The following is an 18,420-nucleotide window of genomic DNA, read 5'->3' as shown; positions in this document are numbered from 1 at the left end:
CCTGTCAATGAGAGTGAACTTTTGTTACAAAATCTTACCGAAACATTAGTTGTCATATCAAGGGTAATCTGAAGTTATCTGCATATAAAGATGCAACAAGTGAAGTGTAAAGCCTCTCATTTCCCCACATTTTTCATGGTGTTTAAGACTAACTGGCACTGAGGTGGTGCTCCTGCTGGCTCACCTTGAAGCGACTTGTGAAGAGCTCCAGTCGGGCGCCCAGCTCCCGGCTGTAGAACAGGCCCTGCAGGGCGCTCACACACTTCAGGCGCACCTCCCCTTGCGGGAGTGACAGGAGAAATACATAAATATCTACCCTATTTTGTTGTGAAAACTCAAATGTTACTTTACCATAAACCTAATTAAAAATGTTTATTACTTTTAGCCCCAAACAAAAAAGGGTGACTTGCTTTTTTCAATGCTAAAAGTCAAATTATTTATCAAATGTTGATACAGTATATAGACATAATATTGTAGTCTTTGTCTACTGTTTCTGCTGATATTGATGCATTTCTCTTTATGATTTAGATTGTAAACAAATCATATCATAGACTTATCCTAAAACACTGAGAACACACGAGCACCACTGGTGCCGAACAAAGAGATAAGAGAGAGGAAACAGGGACATTTCTAATGTTACTAGAGTCTCAAATGAAAAATAATCCATCATTAGCTGCTTTTCACAGTAAAAATATTTAAACAAGGAGGACTATGTGTGGCTTGTACTCTAACATCTATTGAAAGGCAGGATTGGTTAGTTGATTTAAACTGAGATTTGAAGTTGGTCTAAATTGTGACGATTTATGTGGACAGTTTTTTGTCACTTAATCAGCTTTGCTTCAGTAAAGATTATTTGTTTATTCACAAAACAGAGGCAGTCTGTGAGCTCACCTTGTCATGCATTGTCCAGCCAACATACTTCAGGTAGCTGTCGTTAAGGAAGGCGTCGCTGTACAGCTTCATCCACATTCCAATCTCCTCAATACAAATAGCTCGGATCTCAGCAATGGAATCACTGGCAAAGCACAACAGATTGTATTTAATTAGTCATTCATATATTATAAAATCCCATTATGAAAAGACAATTGTTCAGAGCTGTAAGAGCTTTGACTTAAAGGTCCCATGTCATGCTTTTCTGGTTATTACCCGTCCCCTTGTGTGTTATGAAGGTTTTTATGCATGTAAACAGTCTGCAAAGTCAAAAACCCTCAAAGTACCCCCTGTAGCGAGTAAAAACTCTAACACAGTTGGAGATTTATCTTCCTGGTACTAAGTGGCGTAACGACGACCCAAATGGACCCATTGGTCCAAATGGACCAATCTGCGGAGCCGTTACGTTACGTCCGCGGAGCCGTTACGTTAAGTAATCTGCGGACTTCCTCCACATACACACTCAATATTTTCTCAGCTGCAGCTCCGGTGATTTCTCAGCCTGAGACGGCAGGACGCGGCGAGGCTGTGAGTCTGTGTGTGAGCACACACACAGACTCACAGCCAGGCTGCGGGTGTGTGTGTGTGCTCGGGCTGGTTTCAGGCTGGGTATCGCTGTGTCTCGCTGTGTCTCACGCTCTCGCCGAGCCCACGCAGCAACCAGGAAACCACACCAGTAAGCCCAGCTCACACTGTCCGCTCCTCGAGCCTCAAAGGGCGGAGCAGCGAGCCTCGCAACGTCCCGCCAACACGGCACCCAGACCCCACGCAGCATTCTCATCTGTTTGTCATTACTTGGTGTCATTTTCTGGTTGGTAACAAACGCCATTGTAACACATAATCACTGATGTTCCGCTGTAACGGTGGTGGACTCATCAGAACAGAGTGGGCGAGCTGACCAATCAGAGCACAGTGGGCTCACAGGGAATGGTGGGCGGGGGAGAGGCAGGAGCTCCAACAAGCCGTTTAGGACAGAGAGTGAATACACATACTTTACAGAGATGCTGTATGAGAAACCAATGTGAGTTTGTAAAATTGCACAATATACATCTATTCTAGTAGACCTCAACAATGGAATTATGATCAGTAGAAATGGCCATGTCATGGGACCTTTAAATCATAAGGGCTTATAATAGTGTTAACATTTATTTCCCACTAGAGGGCGCCAAACGCCAGCAGTGACCACTGCAAGGTTCCTGTTGGACTGTCGTGACAGGCTCCTCAGTGAAATCCCAGTCAGTATACAGTGTGTTAGTAAATCAATATTGACTTACCGATATCTGTGAACAAACACTCCTTTAAAAATTGCATTCATCATGTTCTCGATTTCATCTTGATTTCTTGAAGCTGAAAGAAAAACAAAAAGGGATACTTTTTAGAATAATTACATGAAAATAGACAAACAAAAAAGAGTGTGTGGCTTCTGAACCCTCAATGACGAAATACTAAAAGCTCTATTAGAAGATGTATTTAGCTATGGGAAGCATAACATTCATGTGAAATGTTTGTATGTTTATATTTCTTCTCACCTCTTTACGCTTCTGCAACAGGAGCTCCAACCTGTCATTGGCTCTCTTTGCAATGACCTTGTTCCTCTCCGCTTCATACTGTCTCTGCGTGTTGTCCATATTGATGCTCAGGTTGAGAGCGACGTTCACCAAGGCGGTCATCAACTTCATCGCTGCAGAACACCACAAAATTCAGGAAGGAAAACAACTTCTATGCAATTACAGCGTGCAAACCATAATGCAGGACATTTGAGTGGATTGAAACATTAAGACCAACCTCCGAGTGTGCTTGTGTGTCTGAAGGCCCGGACCTGAGAGTCAGACAGGCCGGTGAGCAGTGAGATAATGGTGTCCATCATATACTCATCGTAAATGATGCTGTACTGGCACTGACGCACCAGAACCGCAATGAAGTCACAGAAGCTTATCCTGAACTTCTTCCACTGTGGCCCTGACATCGTTAACGGATAGTCACCGCTGTCCTGTTGGATGAGAGCAGAGAGATGATCAGATTCATTTCACTCTATATCTTCAACATGCTAGAAATCTGATTACTGTAATAGAGTGAATGAAACAAAGCCTGCTTCACCTCGTCAAACTCCTCTGTCATTTTTCGGATGATTTCAGAGTTCTGCATATTTCTGAACATCTCTCCACTCACAGCCCCTGTGGAAGGAATCAAACCAAAACAAGTTCAGCATATTCATTTTTTCGTTTAAGCCACCGAACCTGCTACACATTTAGACTCATCCTGTCAGACACTTACCTTTACAACCAGAGCACTGAATGAAGAAGTTGATTAAGTCCAAGAGAGCACATCCCTGTCCTGTTTGTATGCCTCGATCCAGTCATCAACAACAGACTGGAAAATAAACCAGACAGTTATTTTCTTATTATCCCAATGATATAAAGTCACATTGATCTATTATTGAGAGTGTTTTTGATTCCGATACAGAATAAGATCTTCCCATCACTAGCCCTAATATTACATTACATTACATTGCATTTAGCTGACGCTTTTATCCAAAGCGACTTACAATAAGTACATTCGACCAGGAAGACACAACCTTGAAGAAAACAGAATCATATAAGAACATCAGGTTTCAAAGAGCCAATCGTTTCAAGTGCTACTCAACTGGCTTTAGATAAGCCAGTCCTTTATTAGTATATAAGTGCTCTGTTAGCAGTTCTTTGTTAGTCATTCTATCGCTCGAAGTGGAGTCGAAAGAGATGATAATACAATTACATTTAAAAAAGGGAACCTGCAGCTACCACCCATGTGAAAAAAATATGTTAACAACATTAGAAGATAAGAAGAAACCACAGCACAAGACATCCTCTCTTCTCCATACTCGTGTTTACGCACCTGTGTGGCACTTTTCCCCATTTTCACCACCTCGAACAGGGTCATGTTCTCCATCCCGTTCTCTTGATGATGGCCGTTCACCCTGCCAGCACCGGGGGCCTTCCTTGCCCCCCCACCTTTGGCCTTATCTCCGGGCGCCTTCTTCCCCTTCTTGGCTGCCTGTTATGGATAAAATGTCAAATCAGAGATGAAAGTTTGTTAATGTGTTATCAGAACTCCCAATCCATATATGTTTGTGTCGACTGAAAAGCTCATCAGTTTACTGGGAGTTGTGGGAGTTCCTGATCAGTCTAAATCACAGCTTCTGCATAACATCCATTTCATTCTACAGTTAGTCTTGGGATCTGGGCCAGGGTTTTCCATGCCTTTCCCCGAATGCATGTTGCGCTTGGCTTAAGAGTCTCTGTGACCCGAATTAGACAGACGGATATGTAAAAGGTGTGAAGTGAAGACCAAAACCATAGAAAGAAGAAGAAACGTACCATGCCCTTTGCTGTCTTTGCATCTTTGCCATCAGGATCCTCAAAGTCAGTATCTGAGGACCACTGAGATTCTGCCTCTCTGTGAACCACAGAGTAATTACAATCACTAAACAGATTTTTTTAAATAATTTTTGTAGCTTTACATGACAGTGTACATGCATACAAACAAATAAGAAACATTAAAATACATTTTTGATTGAGGAATATATATCCAATGATGCACTGCTTACTGAGAAAATTGAAAGTCTGTGTGCAATTCCTGCGCTGCTATCATTTCTTTAACATTTTCTGGATCTGCTGGACTGAGTGCTTCTGCTGCTCTGTACACCAAGCAAGAAGGAATCTGCACCTGGAAAAAAGATCGATGAGAGGAGTTAGTTGATGAATGAGGACACCGACCCTGGCTGCAGTACCTCACATACAAATCAGTACATCTGATACAGGTCTCGGATTTAAGACTGAGTGTAATACTCAGGACCAAGGAAGAAGAGAACATGTTTGTTTATATTGTCAGAAATACAAATGACCCGTGATGCACCAGCCTGGCAGTGACATGAAACAGCAGTCTAGCTACTCAAGAAAAAATCTCTATGTATGCAAGTGACTGCTTTCCTCTAGGCATACAGTTGATTGTAAAATCTTTTCATGAACACAACGGTGTTCTTGTTAATTGTCCCCAACTTCTAATTCAACATTTAATCCTGTGGTGGAGGATGCCTTCAGATCTTTATTTCAGTTTCAGTATCAAGATATACTATAAGTAGCCAAAAGAAAAAGTATTCATTAAGCAGAATGGACCATTTATTTATGACCTTATAATATTACTAGATTATTATTATTACAGGTGTATGTACATCACTTTAATGAAGCAGTTGGTAATTCATTTTATAATGCTCTGTAGTTTAATGTATTAATATAAGACATCATAATTTGCTTGTTGTAGTCTAAAACTGTAAGGTTAATAAAGCTCTAGTAGGAATAAAGTTGCGAATAAAGTACAATATTTTCCCTTTAAAGTTAGGTAAAGAAAAGGTATAAAGTAGCATCAATTGAATACTTAGATAAAGTACAAGTACAACAAATAACTCAAATAAAATAAGAAGGTAATCAAAACCAAATGTGTATTAGATAAATAATTTAATTGAAATGTTACCTTTCGTTTTTATAAATAATTTCTTAAGATTTCTTTCTTTCTATATATATTTTACTCCAGTATATACACCTGTGTACCCCTGATGTCAATGTTTTGTGTGTAATAATGTTTGATGTACATTTACATTTTCTTGAATAAAGGGGGACATTAAATTAAAAAAAAGAGGAAATTATTCGAGTAAATGTACTCCGTTACATTACACCGCTGGTGACAGGAACTACTGTGATAGAAGGGAAACCTGTGGGGGCGTGTTTACACAACACTGGCACATTACAACTGTGACGGGCAATCCCAAAATGCCCATGTCAACACAACATGACTGTCATGTTCTGAATAGACGGGGGCTGACTCTGGATCTCATGACCATAAATAGGAATGCGTGCTGGGTTCAAGTCCTCAATAACGATCGTTAGTTTTTAAGACAATAAATGCGATATCCTCATGGGCATTTAGTCCAAGTCATTGCAAAAATGAACTCCAATGTTACTTCGAATAAAAACCAAGTTGTTTCTGACACATCTCTGACAGCCAGTGTTGATACTTCCGAACTACAAACGCACCTACAGATGTTTCATTCCGAGCTGGTCTGTTCCCTGACCGCTTCCTGACGAGCCCCGTATCTGTACGACGGCCGAGCAGCTCGCTGGCTAATACGAGCTAACCTCACTCAATGTGATATTGGCCAATACATTATCCTGTTAGCAACCTTCAGACCCCCTTCTTTACTATTCGCACCGAGCTACTAACTCAGAACTAGGCTTGTCTTGACTGGGATTGTGATACATGATCAGATCAGTTGCTAATGCTAACTTGCCTAGCATTAGCTGTAACTAGCTGGCTAACGGGGCCACTATTTAGCAAACACTAGCTGGAATGCTACCTCGACTTCAATAATCACGTTAATTTTAATGTGTTCTGGTACTGTATGATGAATGTGTGTTAACACACATTTAAACACATGTGTTAAGGGCGTAGTCAGCAAGCCATTACAGCAGGATCAATGACAAACTCCATAATGCTAACGTTAGCTAGCTATCCGCCATTTTACAACTTACTTACCTCGTTTAAATCAAAGACGGATTCAAACCAAAAAATCCAAACGTTTCGGACTTTACAAAGAGAAGACTTTCTTTAATTTCTTGCACAAACTGTCATTTCCCAAAACTCCAGAATAAGAGTTGTATTTGCTAGCTAACGTTGAGAAGCTCCTCGGTGGCTAACCTAGCAAGGTACCGTTTGTATTTTCGTTGTTATGCATGTAGCGCACACACACCACCTGTCGGTAAGTCTGGGAGGTGCAGGTGAGAGGAGACAGTCTGTCGCCATTCAAACACTGCTTCTAACTTTTCTCAAGTTTCCGAAGCTTACTGTCTCAATGTAGGAAAATATCCATTTAAAACAAAAACCAACAAAGTCTGAGATCAATCTGCTTGTCTCTGTTAATGGAGACATACTGGAACTACCTAGATTACATACCATCAATTAATATTCCATGTAAACATGTAGATACACATCTTATTTCACATGTCATTTAAAGAGATTTCGTGATAAGACAAATACATTTGGACCTACCTTAAAGTGGAGTCACATATTATATATGTAAAAATGCTGGGCTGATAAACTGATAATTTGACAGACATACTTTCCTGTCTCTGTAAGATTTGTGCTGAGTTGCCTGGTGGGGACTTATTTTGTTTAAAGACTGAATGCATAACAAACAGCTAAAATAAATGATTGCTGTAATACATACATTATCTTTCGTTAAAAAAAGATCCTTACTTCTGTTTTAAGGTAGTTAACCATGAGATGTTTGACAGGCATTGTCCATTTTATTTATATTGCACATCACATCTGTGAGTTTCAGCACAAATGTCTCAGAACAAGTTTAAAATATTTAGATTTTTTATTTATTTGTATTTATAAAATTTATTTATTTACTTATCATTTTCTCTGTCTGAATTAATATATAGGCTATAGAATTTGGAGTTGCCCAGATAAATATTTTTCTAATCTTTACAGACAATGACACCAATATATGTTTTTATGCAATGGTTCAGCTACATTCACAATTAAAGCAAACCATTGCAGGAAATTAATCTTTTAAAAGGTTTAACTCCAATATTTGATATTGTATGTAAGTTTAGTTAAATCAGTAAAAATTTGCTATAGACTGAACATGAGCATTTCAATTTTTCTTTATTGTTATATTTTGGTTGGTCAGTTTTAGGTAGCTACTATGACCATCTTGAAACCGTATGAACATACTTGAACAATGTAGACTGGCCTCCAGACTAGGAAAGTCTTAATAATGCGACCTAGTGATACGGATAGCTTTTATTTACTCCAGTTATTTAAAGGCTGTTTGTTATTATCTATTGGAGACAGTCAGCTCTTACCAAAGTTGTGCTATGAGATGCTTATTGATAACATTGTGTTTACTGCTAGTGGAAGTATGGAAATAATGTAATTCATAATTTGCAGTACACTTTCCTTAATGGATGTTTCTGGTAATAGGGTAGTGAGTTAAAGGAATAGGAAGTCAATTGGGGTTAAATTCTCTGTTTTTTACCCAGGACCCCCTAGTGCAGGGGTGTCAAACTCAAGGCCCGGGGGCCAAATCCGGCCCGCGACTTCATTTCATGTGGCCCGTAAGAGCTCTGAAAGAATGTAATATGTTTATTATACGGTTACAGGCCGATTTACAGATGCACCATGTCCATAAACTACATGTCCCACAATGCATCTTACATAGATTTTGTTTTCTTATTTAACTGTAACTTTTTTTCAGAATTTGGATTTTCTTTTAAAATAATTTTGTGACATTCTCACTGAAGAGACTTGCACTTATTTGCCCTAGACTTCTTCTTTCAGACGTAGTTATCTGTGAAGCTTTTACCCTATCCGATAATAATCCAATGCAGATGCAATAAAGTAATATAATACATTATTTTAAATATATAAAATATTTATATATAGTCTTAAAGTTACAACCGGCCCTTTGAGTGCAGCCATAATGCTGATGTGGCCCGTGATGAAATTGAGTTTGACACCCCTGCCCTAGTGGATACATCTGGAGAGAGCCCTTATATGGTTTGCTGTTTCTTGAAGTGAAACCTGCTTGTTATAAAGTTGCACAAAGTCAATTAAAAAACACTTCATAAGAAAAATCATGTCTCTTCACACGTTTGACAGCTTTGACATTTTATTGTTCCATTAATCATATTTTACAGGTTTTGTAGTAGCAACTTGAAAAGCGACCAAACTGTTAGTAATTACGACATTTTCTATAATCCATGACATATTCTTTTTCTTTTACATCAAAGTGTATGTATACAGGATGATCCATTAAGAGACATACAGGGGATTGGAAGATGTGACAGAAACAGACTTGATGTAGAGCGGTGTTGAACACGCAAAAGTAGAGTCACACATGAAAAGCAGAGAAAAGGTCTAAAGCTCTGGCGGGCCACACTTGGATAGGGGTTTGTTTTTCTGCTGGCGAGGCTTCATCTACATGAACTCGTTGAGGAAACTATTGACGGTCCCTTCAGGTGTCTCCTCCAAAGGCACGGCCAGACAATAGGACGGCACCAGGAGCTGGTCAGGATCCTTGATCTCATTTTCAACCTCGGTCAGGCTGTTGGAAAGAAATGAAAAATTACTTGGAGGTTTTTTCGAAGGACATTCATTAAAGCCTGGGCCGATAACAGATACTAGAGGGTTTTCACTTCCCTAAAAGATTTCACCAACCTGACAAAGAATGATGAGGTCTCGTGGAAGAAGAAGCTCCACACAGGCAGACAACCCATGGTTACAGACATGGAGTAGTGGCCTGAAAAACAGAGAAAACATGTCTTTATGACCTCTGTAAAAAAGACAGATTAGTCTACATATCATTTTAAAGCATTTCTCTCACCCTTCATGTCCGCCGTTGAACCAGTCCAGGTAGTGACTTTCAATCCCTCCCCTTCAATGGTTGGACTTCCACCGTTGGACGTAGCCATGAACGTAGCATCATCCGGGACATCCAGGGGGTGCATGGTGCAATGCAGTGTCTTTTTCTCACAGCTCTTGTTTTTGCTGTCAATCTCGTAGAGTATCCCCTGACGCACATTGGTACAAATTCAGACATCACAGGCGCAACACAACATCAAGTAAGCTTTTCTTTAAAGGGAGAAACTAGTTACCTCGTCGAAGAACATCAGCAGATCCAATCCTACTGATGTGTTCATGGGGTGGCTCTCGTTTGATCTGAACCGTAGTTTCTTGCCCATTGCATCGTAGGTGAACGCACCATAACCCTTTATATCCCCCTTAAGAGCAAGCTGGTGTAATTCAGGAACAGACAGTCAGAGAGAAAGGGTTAAAAGCAATGTCTTTAAAATGCTTTAAAATAAAGTGCTACATGAACAACACGCCTTTAAAGACACATTTTTTTAAAAACTCACCACGGACATGAATCCTGTCATATTGGGTGCATCTGAAAGAAAACAGTGTCAGTTAGGTCCTAAGAAACAATAGATAAGATACTTTGTTAATCTTAAATAACCATGGCCTTTTTTACTCTTAAGGCACATAGGAAGTTTGGTGATCTCGAAAGCTACATAACATACGAGCAACTAAGAAGAATAAGAAAAATAACCAAAAAGATGAAACTGTAAAATTCTTACGACAAGGATGATGGTGATCTGCATTGGTGGTGGCAGACAGGCACATGAAGACGAAGAGCGTGATAGCTGCATACATTTTACCGGTTTAGAGAGGGACTCACTAAATCAAGTTGGAGATGGCAAAACTCAACCCTAAGCGCATCTACCTTTCACTGAAATGATTGCAGCTTTTATAGGAATACAATCCAATGTAGCCAATACGTGTTGCGCAAAAAGGACCCAAGACTTCAAACATCAAGCTGTCTAAACAAATAAGACCCAGCTGGTGGTGACCCAACAGAAAATATCTAAAGCTATCTTTTCCTTTTTGATTGTGCAGCTGTCCTCCTTAGATGTTGTTGTCCGTCGGGATCAAATGGGGACAATTATAGAGGTTAATCAAGGCTCTTGTAGAGCTGTCTCTAAATAATGTATATTTAGCATTATTTAACTGTATGATTAGTGTTACCAGCTTCTTATTTACAATGAGTTTATGGTTAAGAGCTATTTACTGAAGACCTACAGCCAAAACTTCAAAAAGGCCTTGTCTGTCGTTGTCTGTGAGGAACTGAAACCTTCCTTTCAACGATGAGTTTCTGTGGTGACTCCATCTTTCATGTCACCTTTGGTCCAACTCCTTCTCACTCTTCTTATTTGTTGCCAGCACGGATAGTTGCATGCCCCTAAAGACCTTTAAAGTCCCCCCTATACAAGATTCAAAACATCTAAAATACTAAATAATACATTTCTATATTTTATACCACAAACATGAACAATTACCTTTTTACACCTCATCTCACTCTGAAATGTATGTCTATTTTATGAATATGTTTTTGTAAATTGTAGATTGCACAACCCGATATCACGGCAAGACGTGAACATGTGACGATTTACCATGCTGGGAGACGTGAAGATGTCACGATTTCGTCCCTTCAAACGTGACAGTTACACGGTGTTAGGCTTGTTTGAGACGAGCTGCGGCTCGCCTTGAAAGTAGACGAGAATAGCCGATCAAAGAGAGGTCTCAAAAAGCTCGCCTGAAGTCGGACAGCTCGGAGTCGGCTTCTTTTTCTTCTCTCGGTTTTTTGGCGGATTGCAAACAACTTTAAGGTGCATACTGTAGTGCCGAGAGATAGGGAGTCAGAGGCGGTGCAATGAAGGTGCAAAAGGGTACTTTATTAAGAATCAGAACAAGATATGTTGTCCGGTTGCAGTCCGGGAAGAAGAGAGAGGAGTCAGGAGGGCACACAATATATATAGACAATACGGGGGCGGGCCGGAACGGGCCGTCGTAAGGGGGCCGCAGTAGGTGTCGTGGCGAACCCAGCAGGAAAGAGCGCCGCCCGGCCGCAGGTGAAAACACAGCGGCGGCGGGCATGACATCTCCGGAAGGACGGAGCAGAATCCCAGGGAGGCAGGAGCAGTCACCCCGGGAGAAAGGAGCGCAACCCGGCCGCAGGCAGACGCACAATGGCGGCGGGCACGAAATCCTCGGCAGGCGTTGAGGTATCCCCGGGAGGCAGGAGCAGTCTCCCCGGGAGAAAGGAGCCGTGGACATATGAGAGGCCAGACAGGGTCCCAGAGTGCGCCACCCATAGGCCGATGAAGCATGGGCGACGTCCGGAACTGTCGAGGCGAGACGGGGTCCAGGAGTGCGCCACCCAGGCGCCCATGAAAACGTGAGTGGCGTCTGGAACCGCCGTTGAGGTGGTGAAAAAGGTGAGAATGTCCACACGAGGTCAACCGGCTGGTCGAACCTCCTCGAAAAAAAAAAAATTGTTAACAGTCAGATGTTAACAGAAATACGTCGACAGCCGTTACAAGCTAGCCGTTAGCCGCTAGCTGGCAGCCATGGGTAGCTGCTAGCCGTCGTTAGCCCCTCGTGGTTAGCTGCTAGTCGTCGTCAGCTAGCGCAGCCGGGACGTGCAGCAGCACGCCCCGAAGAAACAAGCCCACGAGGTAGCAATCGGGTTGCTGGTCGACCCAGCAGGTCGTGCATCGTCCCCCTGTTGGATGGAAGGCTGATGCGGGAATGGCGAGCAACGTCCCCAGCTCTTCTGCGGGGCGCGCACCGAGCCTCAGTCCGCGTGCCGGTGGCAGCCACGGACGATTCCAAAAAAAAAACGGCATTTTGAGAAAGAAACTTGAGTTCCTTTTGCTGTGTTCGGGTCCGTCCCGGAAACTTCTCGAGACTTGTCAGGGTCACCAGTGTAGTGCCGAGAGATAGGGAGTCAGTGGCGGTGCAATGAAGGTGCAAAAGGGTACTTTATTAAGAAGCAGAACAAGATATGTTGTCCGGTTGCAGTCCGGGAAGAAGAGAGAGGAGTCAGGAGGGCACACAATATATATAGACAACACATAACATGTCCGTGTAGAAACAAAACCCCAACTGTAGTTCCATGTGTGAATTGTGAACCAGTGTATTAATAGGTGGTCACCACACAAGCTCCCCCAGAATTCAAACATGGCAAAATAAATCCTCGCGTCCGTGGAGGAAGCACCACAGGGGCCGAGGAGGGTGGGTCGCAGGCGAGGGCCGGGCCATGGAACAGGCCGACGAAAGGGGGCCACAGGAGAGGGTAGGGGCCCTAACTAGGGCGACGGCACCTCTACCGGGGGCGGGCCGGAACGGGCCGTCGTAAGGAGGCCGCAGTAGGCGTCGTGGCGAACCCAGCAGGAAAGAGCGCCGCCCGGCTGCAGGTGAAGACACAGCGGCGGCGGGCATGAAATCTCCGGAAGGATGGAGCGGAATCCCAGGGAGGCAGGAGCAGTCACCCCGGGAGGAAGGAGCGCAACCCGGCCGCAGGCAGACGCACAACGGCGGCGGGCACGAAATCCTCGGCAGGCGTCGAGGTATCCCCGGAAGAGAGGAGCACAACTCGGCCGCAGGCAGACGCGCAGCGGCGGTGGGCACGAAGTCCCCAGCAGGCGTTGAGGTATCCCCGGGAAGCAAGAGAGCAACCCGGCCACAGGCAAACGCACAGCGGCGGCGGGCACGAAATCCTCGGCAAGCCTCGAGGTATCCCCGGGAGGAAGGAGCCGTGGACAGATGAGAGGCCAGACAGGGTCCCGGAGCGCGCCACCCATGGGCCAATGGAGCATGGGCGACGTCCGAAACTGTCGAGGCGAGACAGGGTCCAGGAGTGCGCCACCAAGAAACAAGCCCACGAGGTAACAATCGGTTTGCTGGTCGACCCAGCAGGTCGTGCATCGTCCCCCTGTTGGATGGAAGGCTGATGCGGGAATGGCGAGCAACGTCCCCAGCTCTTCTGCGGGGCGCGCACCGAGTCTCAGTCCGCGTGCCGGTTCCAAAAAATCCCCGGCATTTCGAGAAAGAAACTTGAGTTCCTTTTGCCGTGTTCGGGTCCGTCCCGGAAACTTCTCGAGACTTGTCAGGGTCACCAGTGTAGTGCCGCGAGCAAAAGGGTACTTTATTAAGAAGCAGAACAAGACATGTTGTCCGGTTGAAGTCCGGGAAGAAGAGAGAGAAGTCAGGAGGGCACACAATATATATAGACAACACATAACATGTCCGTGTGGAAACAAAACCCCAACTGTAGTTCCATGTGTGAATTATGAACCAGTGTATTAGTGGCAGTGGCGAGCCGTGACTTTTATACCTAGGCCCTCTGACAAACGATGTCATCACTATCACTGAAGTGAGCCATCATGAACGAACTTATGCTAATCATAAATCTATCCATCATAAATCTATCGATTAGATTTATGATTCGAAAATAATAAAAGTAGGCTAGACATGATATTATCCGGCTGAACAATCCTGCATTTATCTGACAGGTTCGTTCCACAGACCTTATTTCCAGCTATTTTCCAAAACCCTATGGAGAAATCCCATTGCTTTCTGTCGAGGGAATCCGAGCGCAGCTTACTTCCTGGTTTTAGGACGCGTCACTGCACCAGTGACAAGATAAATAAAGTATGAAAACGGTAAGCAGTGCAAGTATAGTATAACATATAGATATTCATTTCATGATGATAAACATTGTGGAACAATGATGAAAAATGTGAATGGAAGTGGCGACGTAAAACTGACACAAAACAACAACAAACTTTTGCCGAGCCAATTGGAGAGTTTCATCAGTAGCACGGGGTAAAAACCACCAATGAGCGCTCAGCTCGAGATACCAGCGAGTCGTTTCCCAACAAGCATTTCGCTTCCGCAGCCCGTGGAGAGGAACTGCGCCGCCTCGCCGCGCCTCGCTCTCAAGGCTGCGGGCGTCTTTGTCCCGCGAGATTTCAACGTCTCATGTAGGCGAGCCTCCAGAGCAAGTCGGACAAAATTACTAACCATCATGCAACGCACTAGCAAGACGTTGATCGCAACTGCGCAGGTCTCGCTTTAACCCTAACCCTAATAAAATAATACAATTCAATAACGTGCTTTAACCACCAGGTGTACCTTTCTATCAATTCTGCACCGTTATGGTGTAAATACAGCCTATCTACCAATTGGATCAAATATAAAAGTCAGCCGAATTAGTGTTGATACTGCAAGGAGACGTATTGTGTGAAAAGAAATGTAAGATGTTGTTTTTAATTTATGATCCACGTCACGTTTTCAGTTTATAAATAGAGAATTACGGCAGATATGTAATATTTAATGCAGATGAACCCTGTATTACAATGCCGTGATGTGATGACTTTCAAAGACAAAAGCAAGCATGCTCGGAATAAAGTATTATTTTATTTTCAAAAACGTTTTCAGATTTCACATTACATAAACACCAAATCCCAGCATGCATTGCGACTAAACCATCCAATCATCGAGCTGAGGATCTTACCTACGTCTGTTTCCGGATCCACAGGCATGGATTAACATCGATTTAATACATTAATGTAGCCTTTGTTTCTGCTAAAAGAGGTGTCGACCAGCTGGGGCAACAAGAACATCTGCGTAATCGAGTGGGACTATTACAAAATAAATCATTACCGGCGTAATCGAGTGTGACTATTAAAAGATAAATCATTACATCGGGGTAGCATTTGCTTGGCATTTCCGGTTATCTCTCCACTGGTTAACATGGGTTAACAATACCGTGTAACTGTCACGTTTGAAGGGACGAAATCGTGACATCTTCACGTCTCCCAGCATGGTAAATCGTCACATGTTCACGTCTTGCCGTGATACCGGGTTGAGATTGGAACATGCTACGCTTCTCAAGTAATTGTGATGTCGCAAAATCTTGTATGGATATTTCTTCAACCTGAATTTGAGGTGAGCACTTCAATCAAATCAATCAATCAATCAATCAATCAATCAATCAATCAATCAATCAATCAATCAATCAATCAATCAATCAATGTTTATTTATATAGCCCAATAATAGTTTAAAGGGGAAAATGGGAGAAACCTCAGGGAGAGCAACAGAGGAGGGATCCCTCTCCCAGGACGGACAGACGTGCAATAGATGCCGTGTATAAATTGAAAAGATAATAGATTTGCAACATAGGTAGTCCAAATGTTTGGAAATGCATGTGTGTATAATAGGAAGATGAATCCACGAGGATATCCATCCAGGACTTATGATCCAGGACCACAGCCACGACTCAAGATCCAGGGCTCGCGATCCAGGACACAGGACCGCAGCAACAGGATCATCCATCACTCCGGATCCCGGCGTATATAGACACCAAAAAGAAAGAAATTTGGGGAAGCTGGGTTAATCGGAACATGAGAGTACACAGGTATGGACAGAGAGAAGGAAGAAGTAAGATGTTCCCCGACAAACTAAGCCTTTATCAGCAAAACTAGGGGCTGAATCTAATCAGCCCTAACTATAAGCTTTATCAAAAAGGAAGGTCTTAAGCGCACTCTTAAAAACGGATAGGGTGTCTGCCACCCGAACACAAACTGGAAGCTGATTCCACAAATGTGGAGATTGATAAGAAAAGGCTCTGGCTCCCATTGTACTTTTAAAGACTCTAGGAACAACCAACAACCCTGCATTCTTGGAACGCAATGCCCTAGTAGGACAGTAGGGTATAATGAGTTCTTTAAGGTAAGATGGCGCCTGCCCATTAAGGGCTTTGTAGGCGAGAAGAAGAATTTTAAATTATATCCTGTGTTCTATAGGGAGCCAGTGTAAGGCAGCCAGAACAGGAGTAATGTGGTCCCTTTTCCTAACTCTGATTAGAACACGAGCTGCAGCATTTTGAATCAGCTGAAGCGACTTAACTGACTTCTTGGTACACCCTGATAATAAGGAGTTACAATAATCCAGCCTTGAAGTAACAAATGCATGGACTAGTTTCTCTGCATCGTTTTGAGACAAGATATGCCTGATTTTTGCAATGTTACGTAGATGGAAGTAGGCGGACAGTTTGTTTCGTAGATTGTTCGGGCCGGGTACAATAACTTCAGTTTTGGTCGTGTGTAACATCAAAAAGTTTAAGGTCATCCACGTTTTTAAGTCCTTGAGGCGGTCTTGAATTTTATTTAGATGATTAATTTCATCAGGCTTGATTGATAAATATAGTTGAGTACCATCCGCATAACAATGTGCAGAATGATTCCTTATAATATTGCCTAACGGAAGCATATATAATGTGAACAAAATAGGTCCGAGCACTGAGCCCTGTGGCACTCCATGTCTAACTTTGGTTTGCGTGGAAGATTCATCGTTGACACATACAAACTGAGAGCGTTCAGATAGATAGGACCTAAACCAGCCTAAAGCAGTTCCCTGTATGCCAACTAAGTGCTCTAGTCTTTGCAATAATATATCATGGTCGATAGTCTCAAATGCAGCACTGAGATCGAGCAAAACAAGAATAGAGACATATTCACAACACTTAGTGAGCAGCAGATTATTGTGAAAACTATTATTCTAGTGTCAAAGTAGAACAAACAAAAACACAAATCAAACCCTACTTTACATTTTTTAGATGTCTTATGTCTGGGGTCTTCATTTCATAATTTTATACTATTACATGTACATTTCTTTCCAGTTAGATGGCACTTATTTTGGGAGAGGAATCAAATCCCATCAACTTTATTTGATGTATTCATTCAATAAATATATATTTTTATTTGTATTAAGACATTTAATTAACATCTACCTGTGTAATTTGTTTTAAACTCTTGGTACTGAAACATAAAATATTGGTGAAAAACCTTCAGGTGTATGCATAATGTCTTCTAATATATAGATGAACAAACACGTTTAAAAGTATGAAGCCCTACAAAAGAGTCACGGCCAGCAGTGAATTGGGCCACCCTCTTCAAACACCCTCACCCTTTCTTAAAAGAGATCCAAACTAAATATAAATCATGGGGAGTTTATAACAGGTCACACGCCAGATCAAAATGTGTTGTTGTCATAAATAAACTTTGTGCAGCTGTCTTTTGTTCTCCTTCACAGCTAAATGTCCCTGTCTTGACCATTTTCTCAACTCTATCACCTTGGATGTTACCGCTGTCTCAAATGTATTCTATTAGAACAGAAACAAATATATGTGTATTTCATTTCTATTTTGTTATCTTTGATCTGTTTAATGTGCAGGTTCTTTCTTACTCATTTTTATTCTAAAAGGCAGAGTTTATGTTGCAACTTGTAAAGAAAAAGAGAAGAAAAAAGGCAGTTTCCAGTGCAACTGAATTGTCTCTGCATTTAAACATAGCATTAATATGAGAATGTAAAATGAAATATCATGCTGTTGTCTTTTTATTAAATGAAATAACAGTTCCTTAAATGCTTGTAGCACTGGTTTCTTCAAAAAAATCTCCATGATTAAAAAATAAATAAGAGTAAGGGTCCCTGGCTGGAATTTAACTTATATTTAGACATTCTATATTTTTATATTTCCTATCACAAGGAACCACAGAAGTTGCAGATATATCTTTTTTGAATGATTTTTTATTTAATCTCGGTGCACTATGCTTTGTAGATCTTTTTCATTAACCTTTTTATTCAATAATTCACTTTTGAGTTTTACCCATAAAAGCTTTTTTTTCTATTTGCTGTGCTATTTTCATTTTATCAATTGATTTGAATTATAACAGGTAAGCACAACCAAGGTGGACAAACGATTACTGTTTTAATTATTTCTTAAACATTTGCTACACATTTGATCGCATTATTAGTATTTTCAAATATCACATTTGACATATTAATATGATAGCTTAGTAGCCTTTTTATCACAGGAGACCGTTTTACGAACTTAGCAGAACTCGTGTATGTAACGTGATGAAAATATATCTAATTTACCACAAGCCTAATAAGGGAAGCAATCTCTATAGTGCTCTTATTGAGGAAGTCTCAAACAAAACTAAACAGAGGCCTGAAACCACGATGAATGAGACTGAAAATAG

At 41.9% G+C, this 18,420-nt stretch overlaps 1 protein-coding gene across 1 annotated transcript; it reads right to left on the bottom strand.

Moving 5' to 3' along the window:
* Nucleotides 1-8,623: 8,623 nt before the first annotated feature.
* Nucleotides 8,624-10,261, bottom strand: epd (ependymin). The gene is made up of 6 exons (XM_034099156.2): nucleotides 10,110-10,261; nucleotides 9,888-9,919; nucleotides 9,627-9,764; nucleotides 9,356-9,542; nucleotides 9,190-9,271; nucleotides 8,624-9,076 (listed from the first exon to the last, which is right to left on the bottom strand). Exons 1-6 carry the CDS (start codon nucleotides 10,183-10,185, stop codon nucleotides 8,950-8,952), a joined length of 642 nt encoding a protein of 213 aa, XP_033955047.1. The 5' UTR covers nucleotides 10,186-10,261; the 3' UTR covers nucleotides 8,624-8,949.
* Nucleotides 10,262-18,420: the final 8,159 nt, after the last annotated feature.

This window comes from Pseudochaenichthys georgianus, chromosome 14 (assembly GCF_902827115.2).
Source record: "Pseudochaenichthys georgianus chromosome 14, fPseGeo1.2, whole genome shotgun sequence".
Taxonomy (NCBI): Eukaryota; Metazoa; Chordata; class Actinopteri; order Perciformes; family Channichthyidae; genus Pseudochaenichthys; species Pseudochaenichthys georgianus.
This window is presented reverse-complemented; position numbering and strand designations above follow the sequence as displayed.

Coding starts and splice junctions, on each gene's coding strand:
- epd (XM_034099156.2), bottom strand. CDS start 10,185: ATGTATGCAGCTATCACGCTCTTCGTCTTCATGTGCCTGTCTGCCACC. Junction 9,765..9,887: donor TGACAGGATTCATGTCCGTG/GTGAGTTTTTAA, acceptor GAATTACACCAG/CTTGCTCTTAAGGGGGATAT. Junction 9,543..9,626: donor TGCTGATGTTCTTCGACGAG/GTAACTAGTTTC, acceptor AATGTGCGTCAG/GGGATACTCTACGAGATTGA.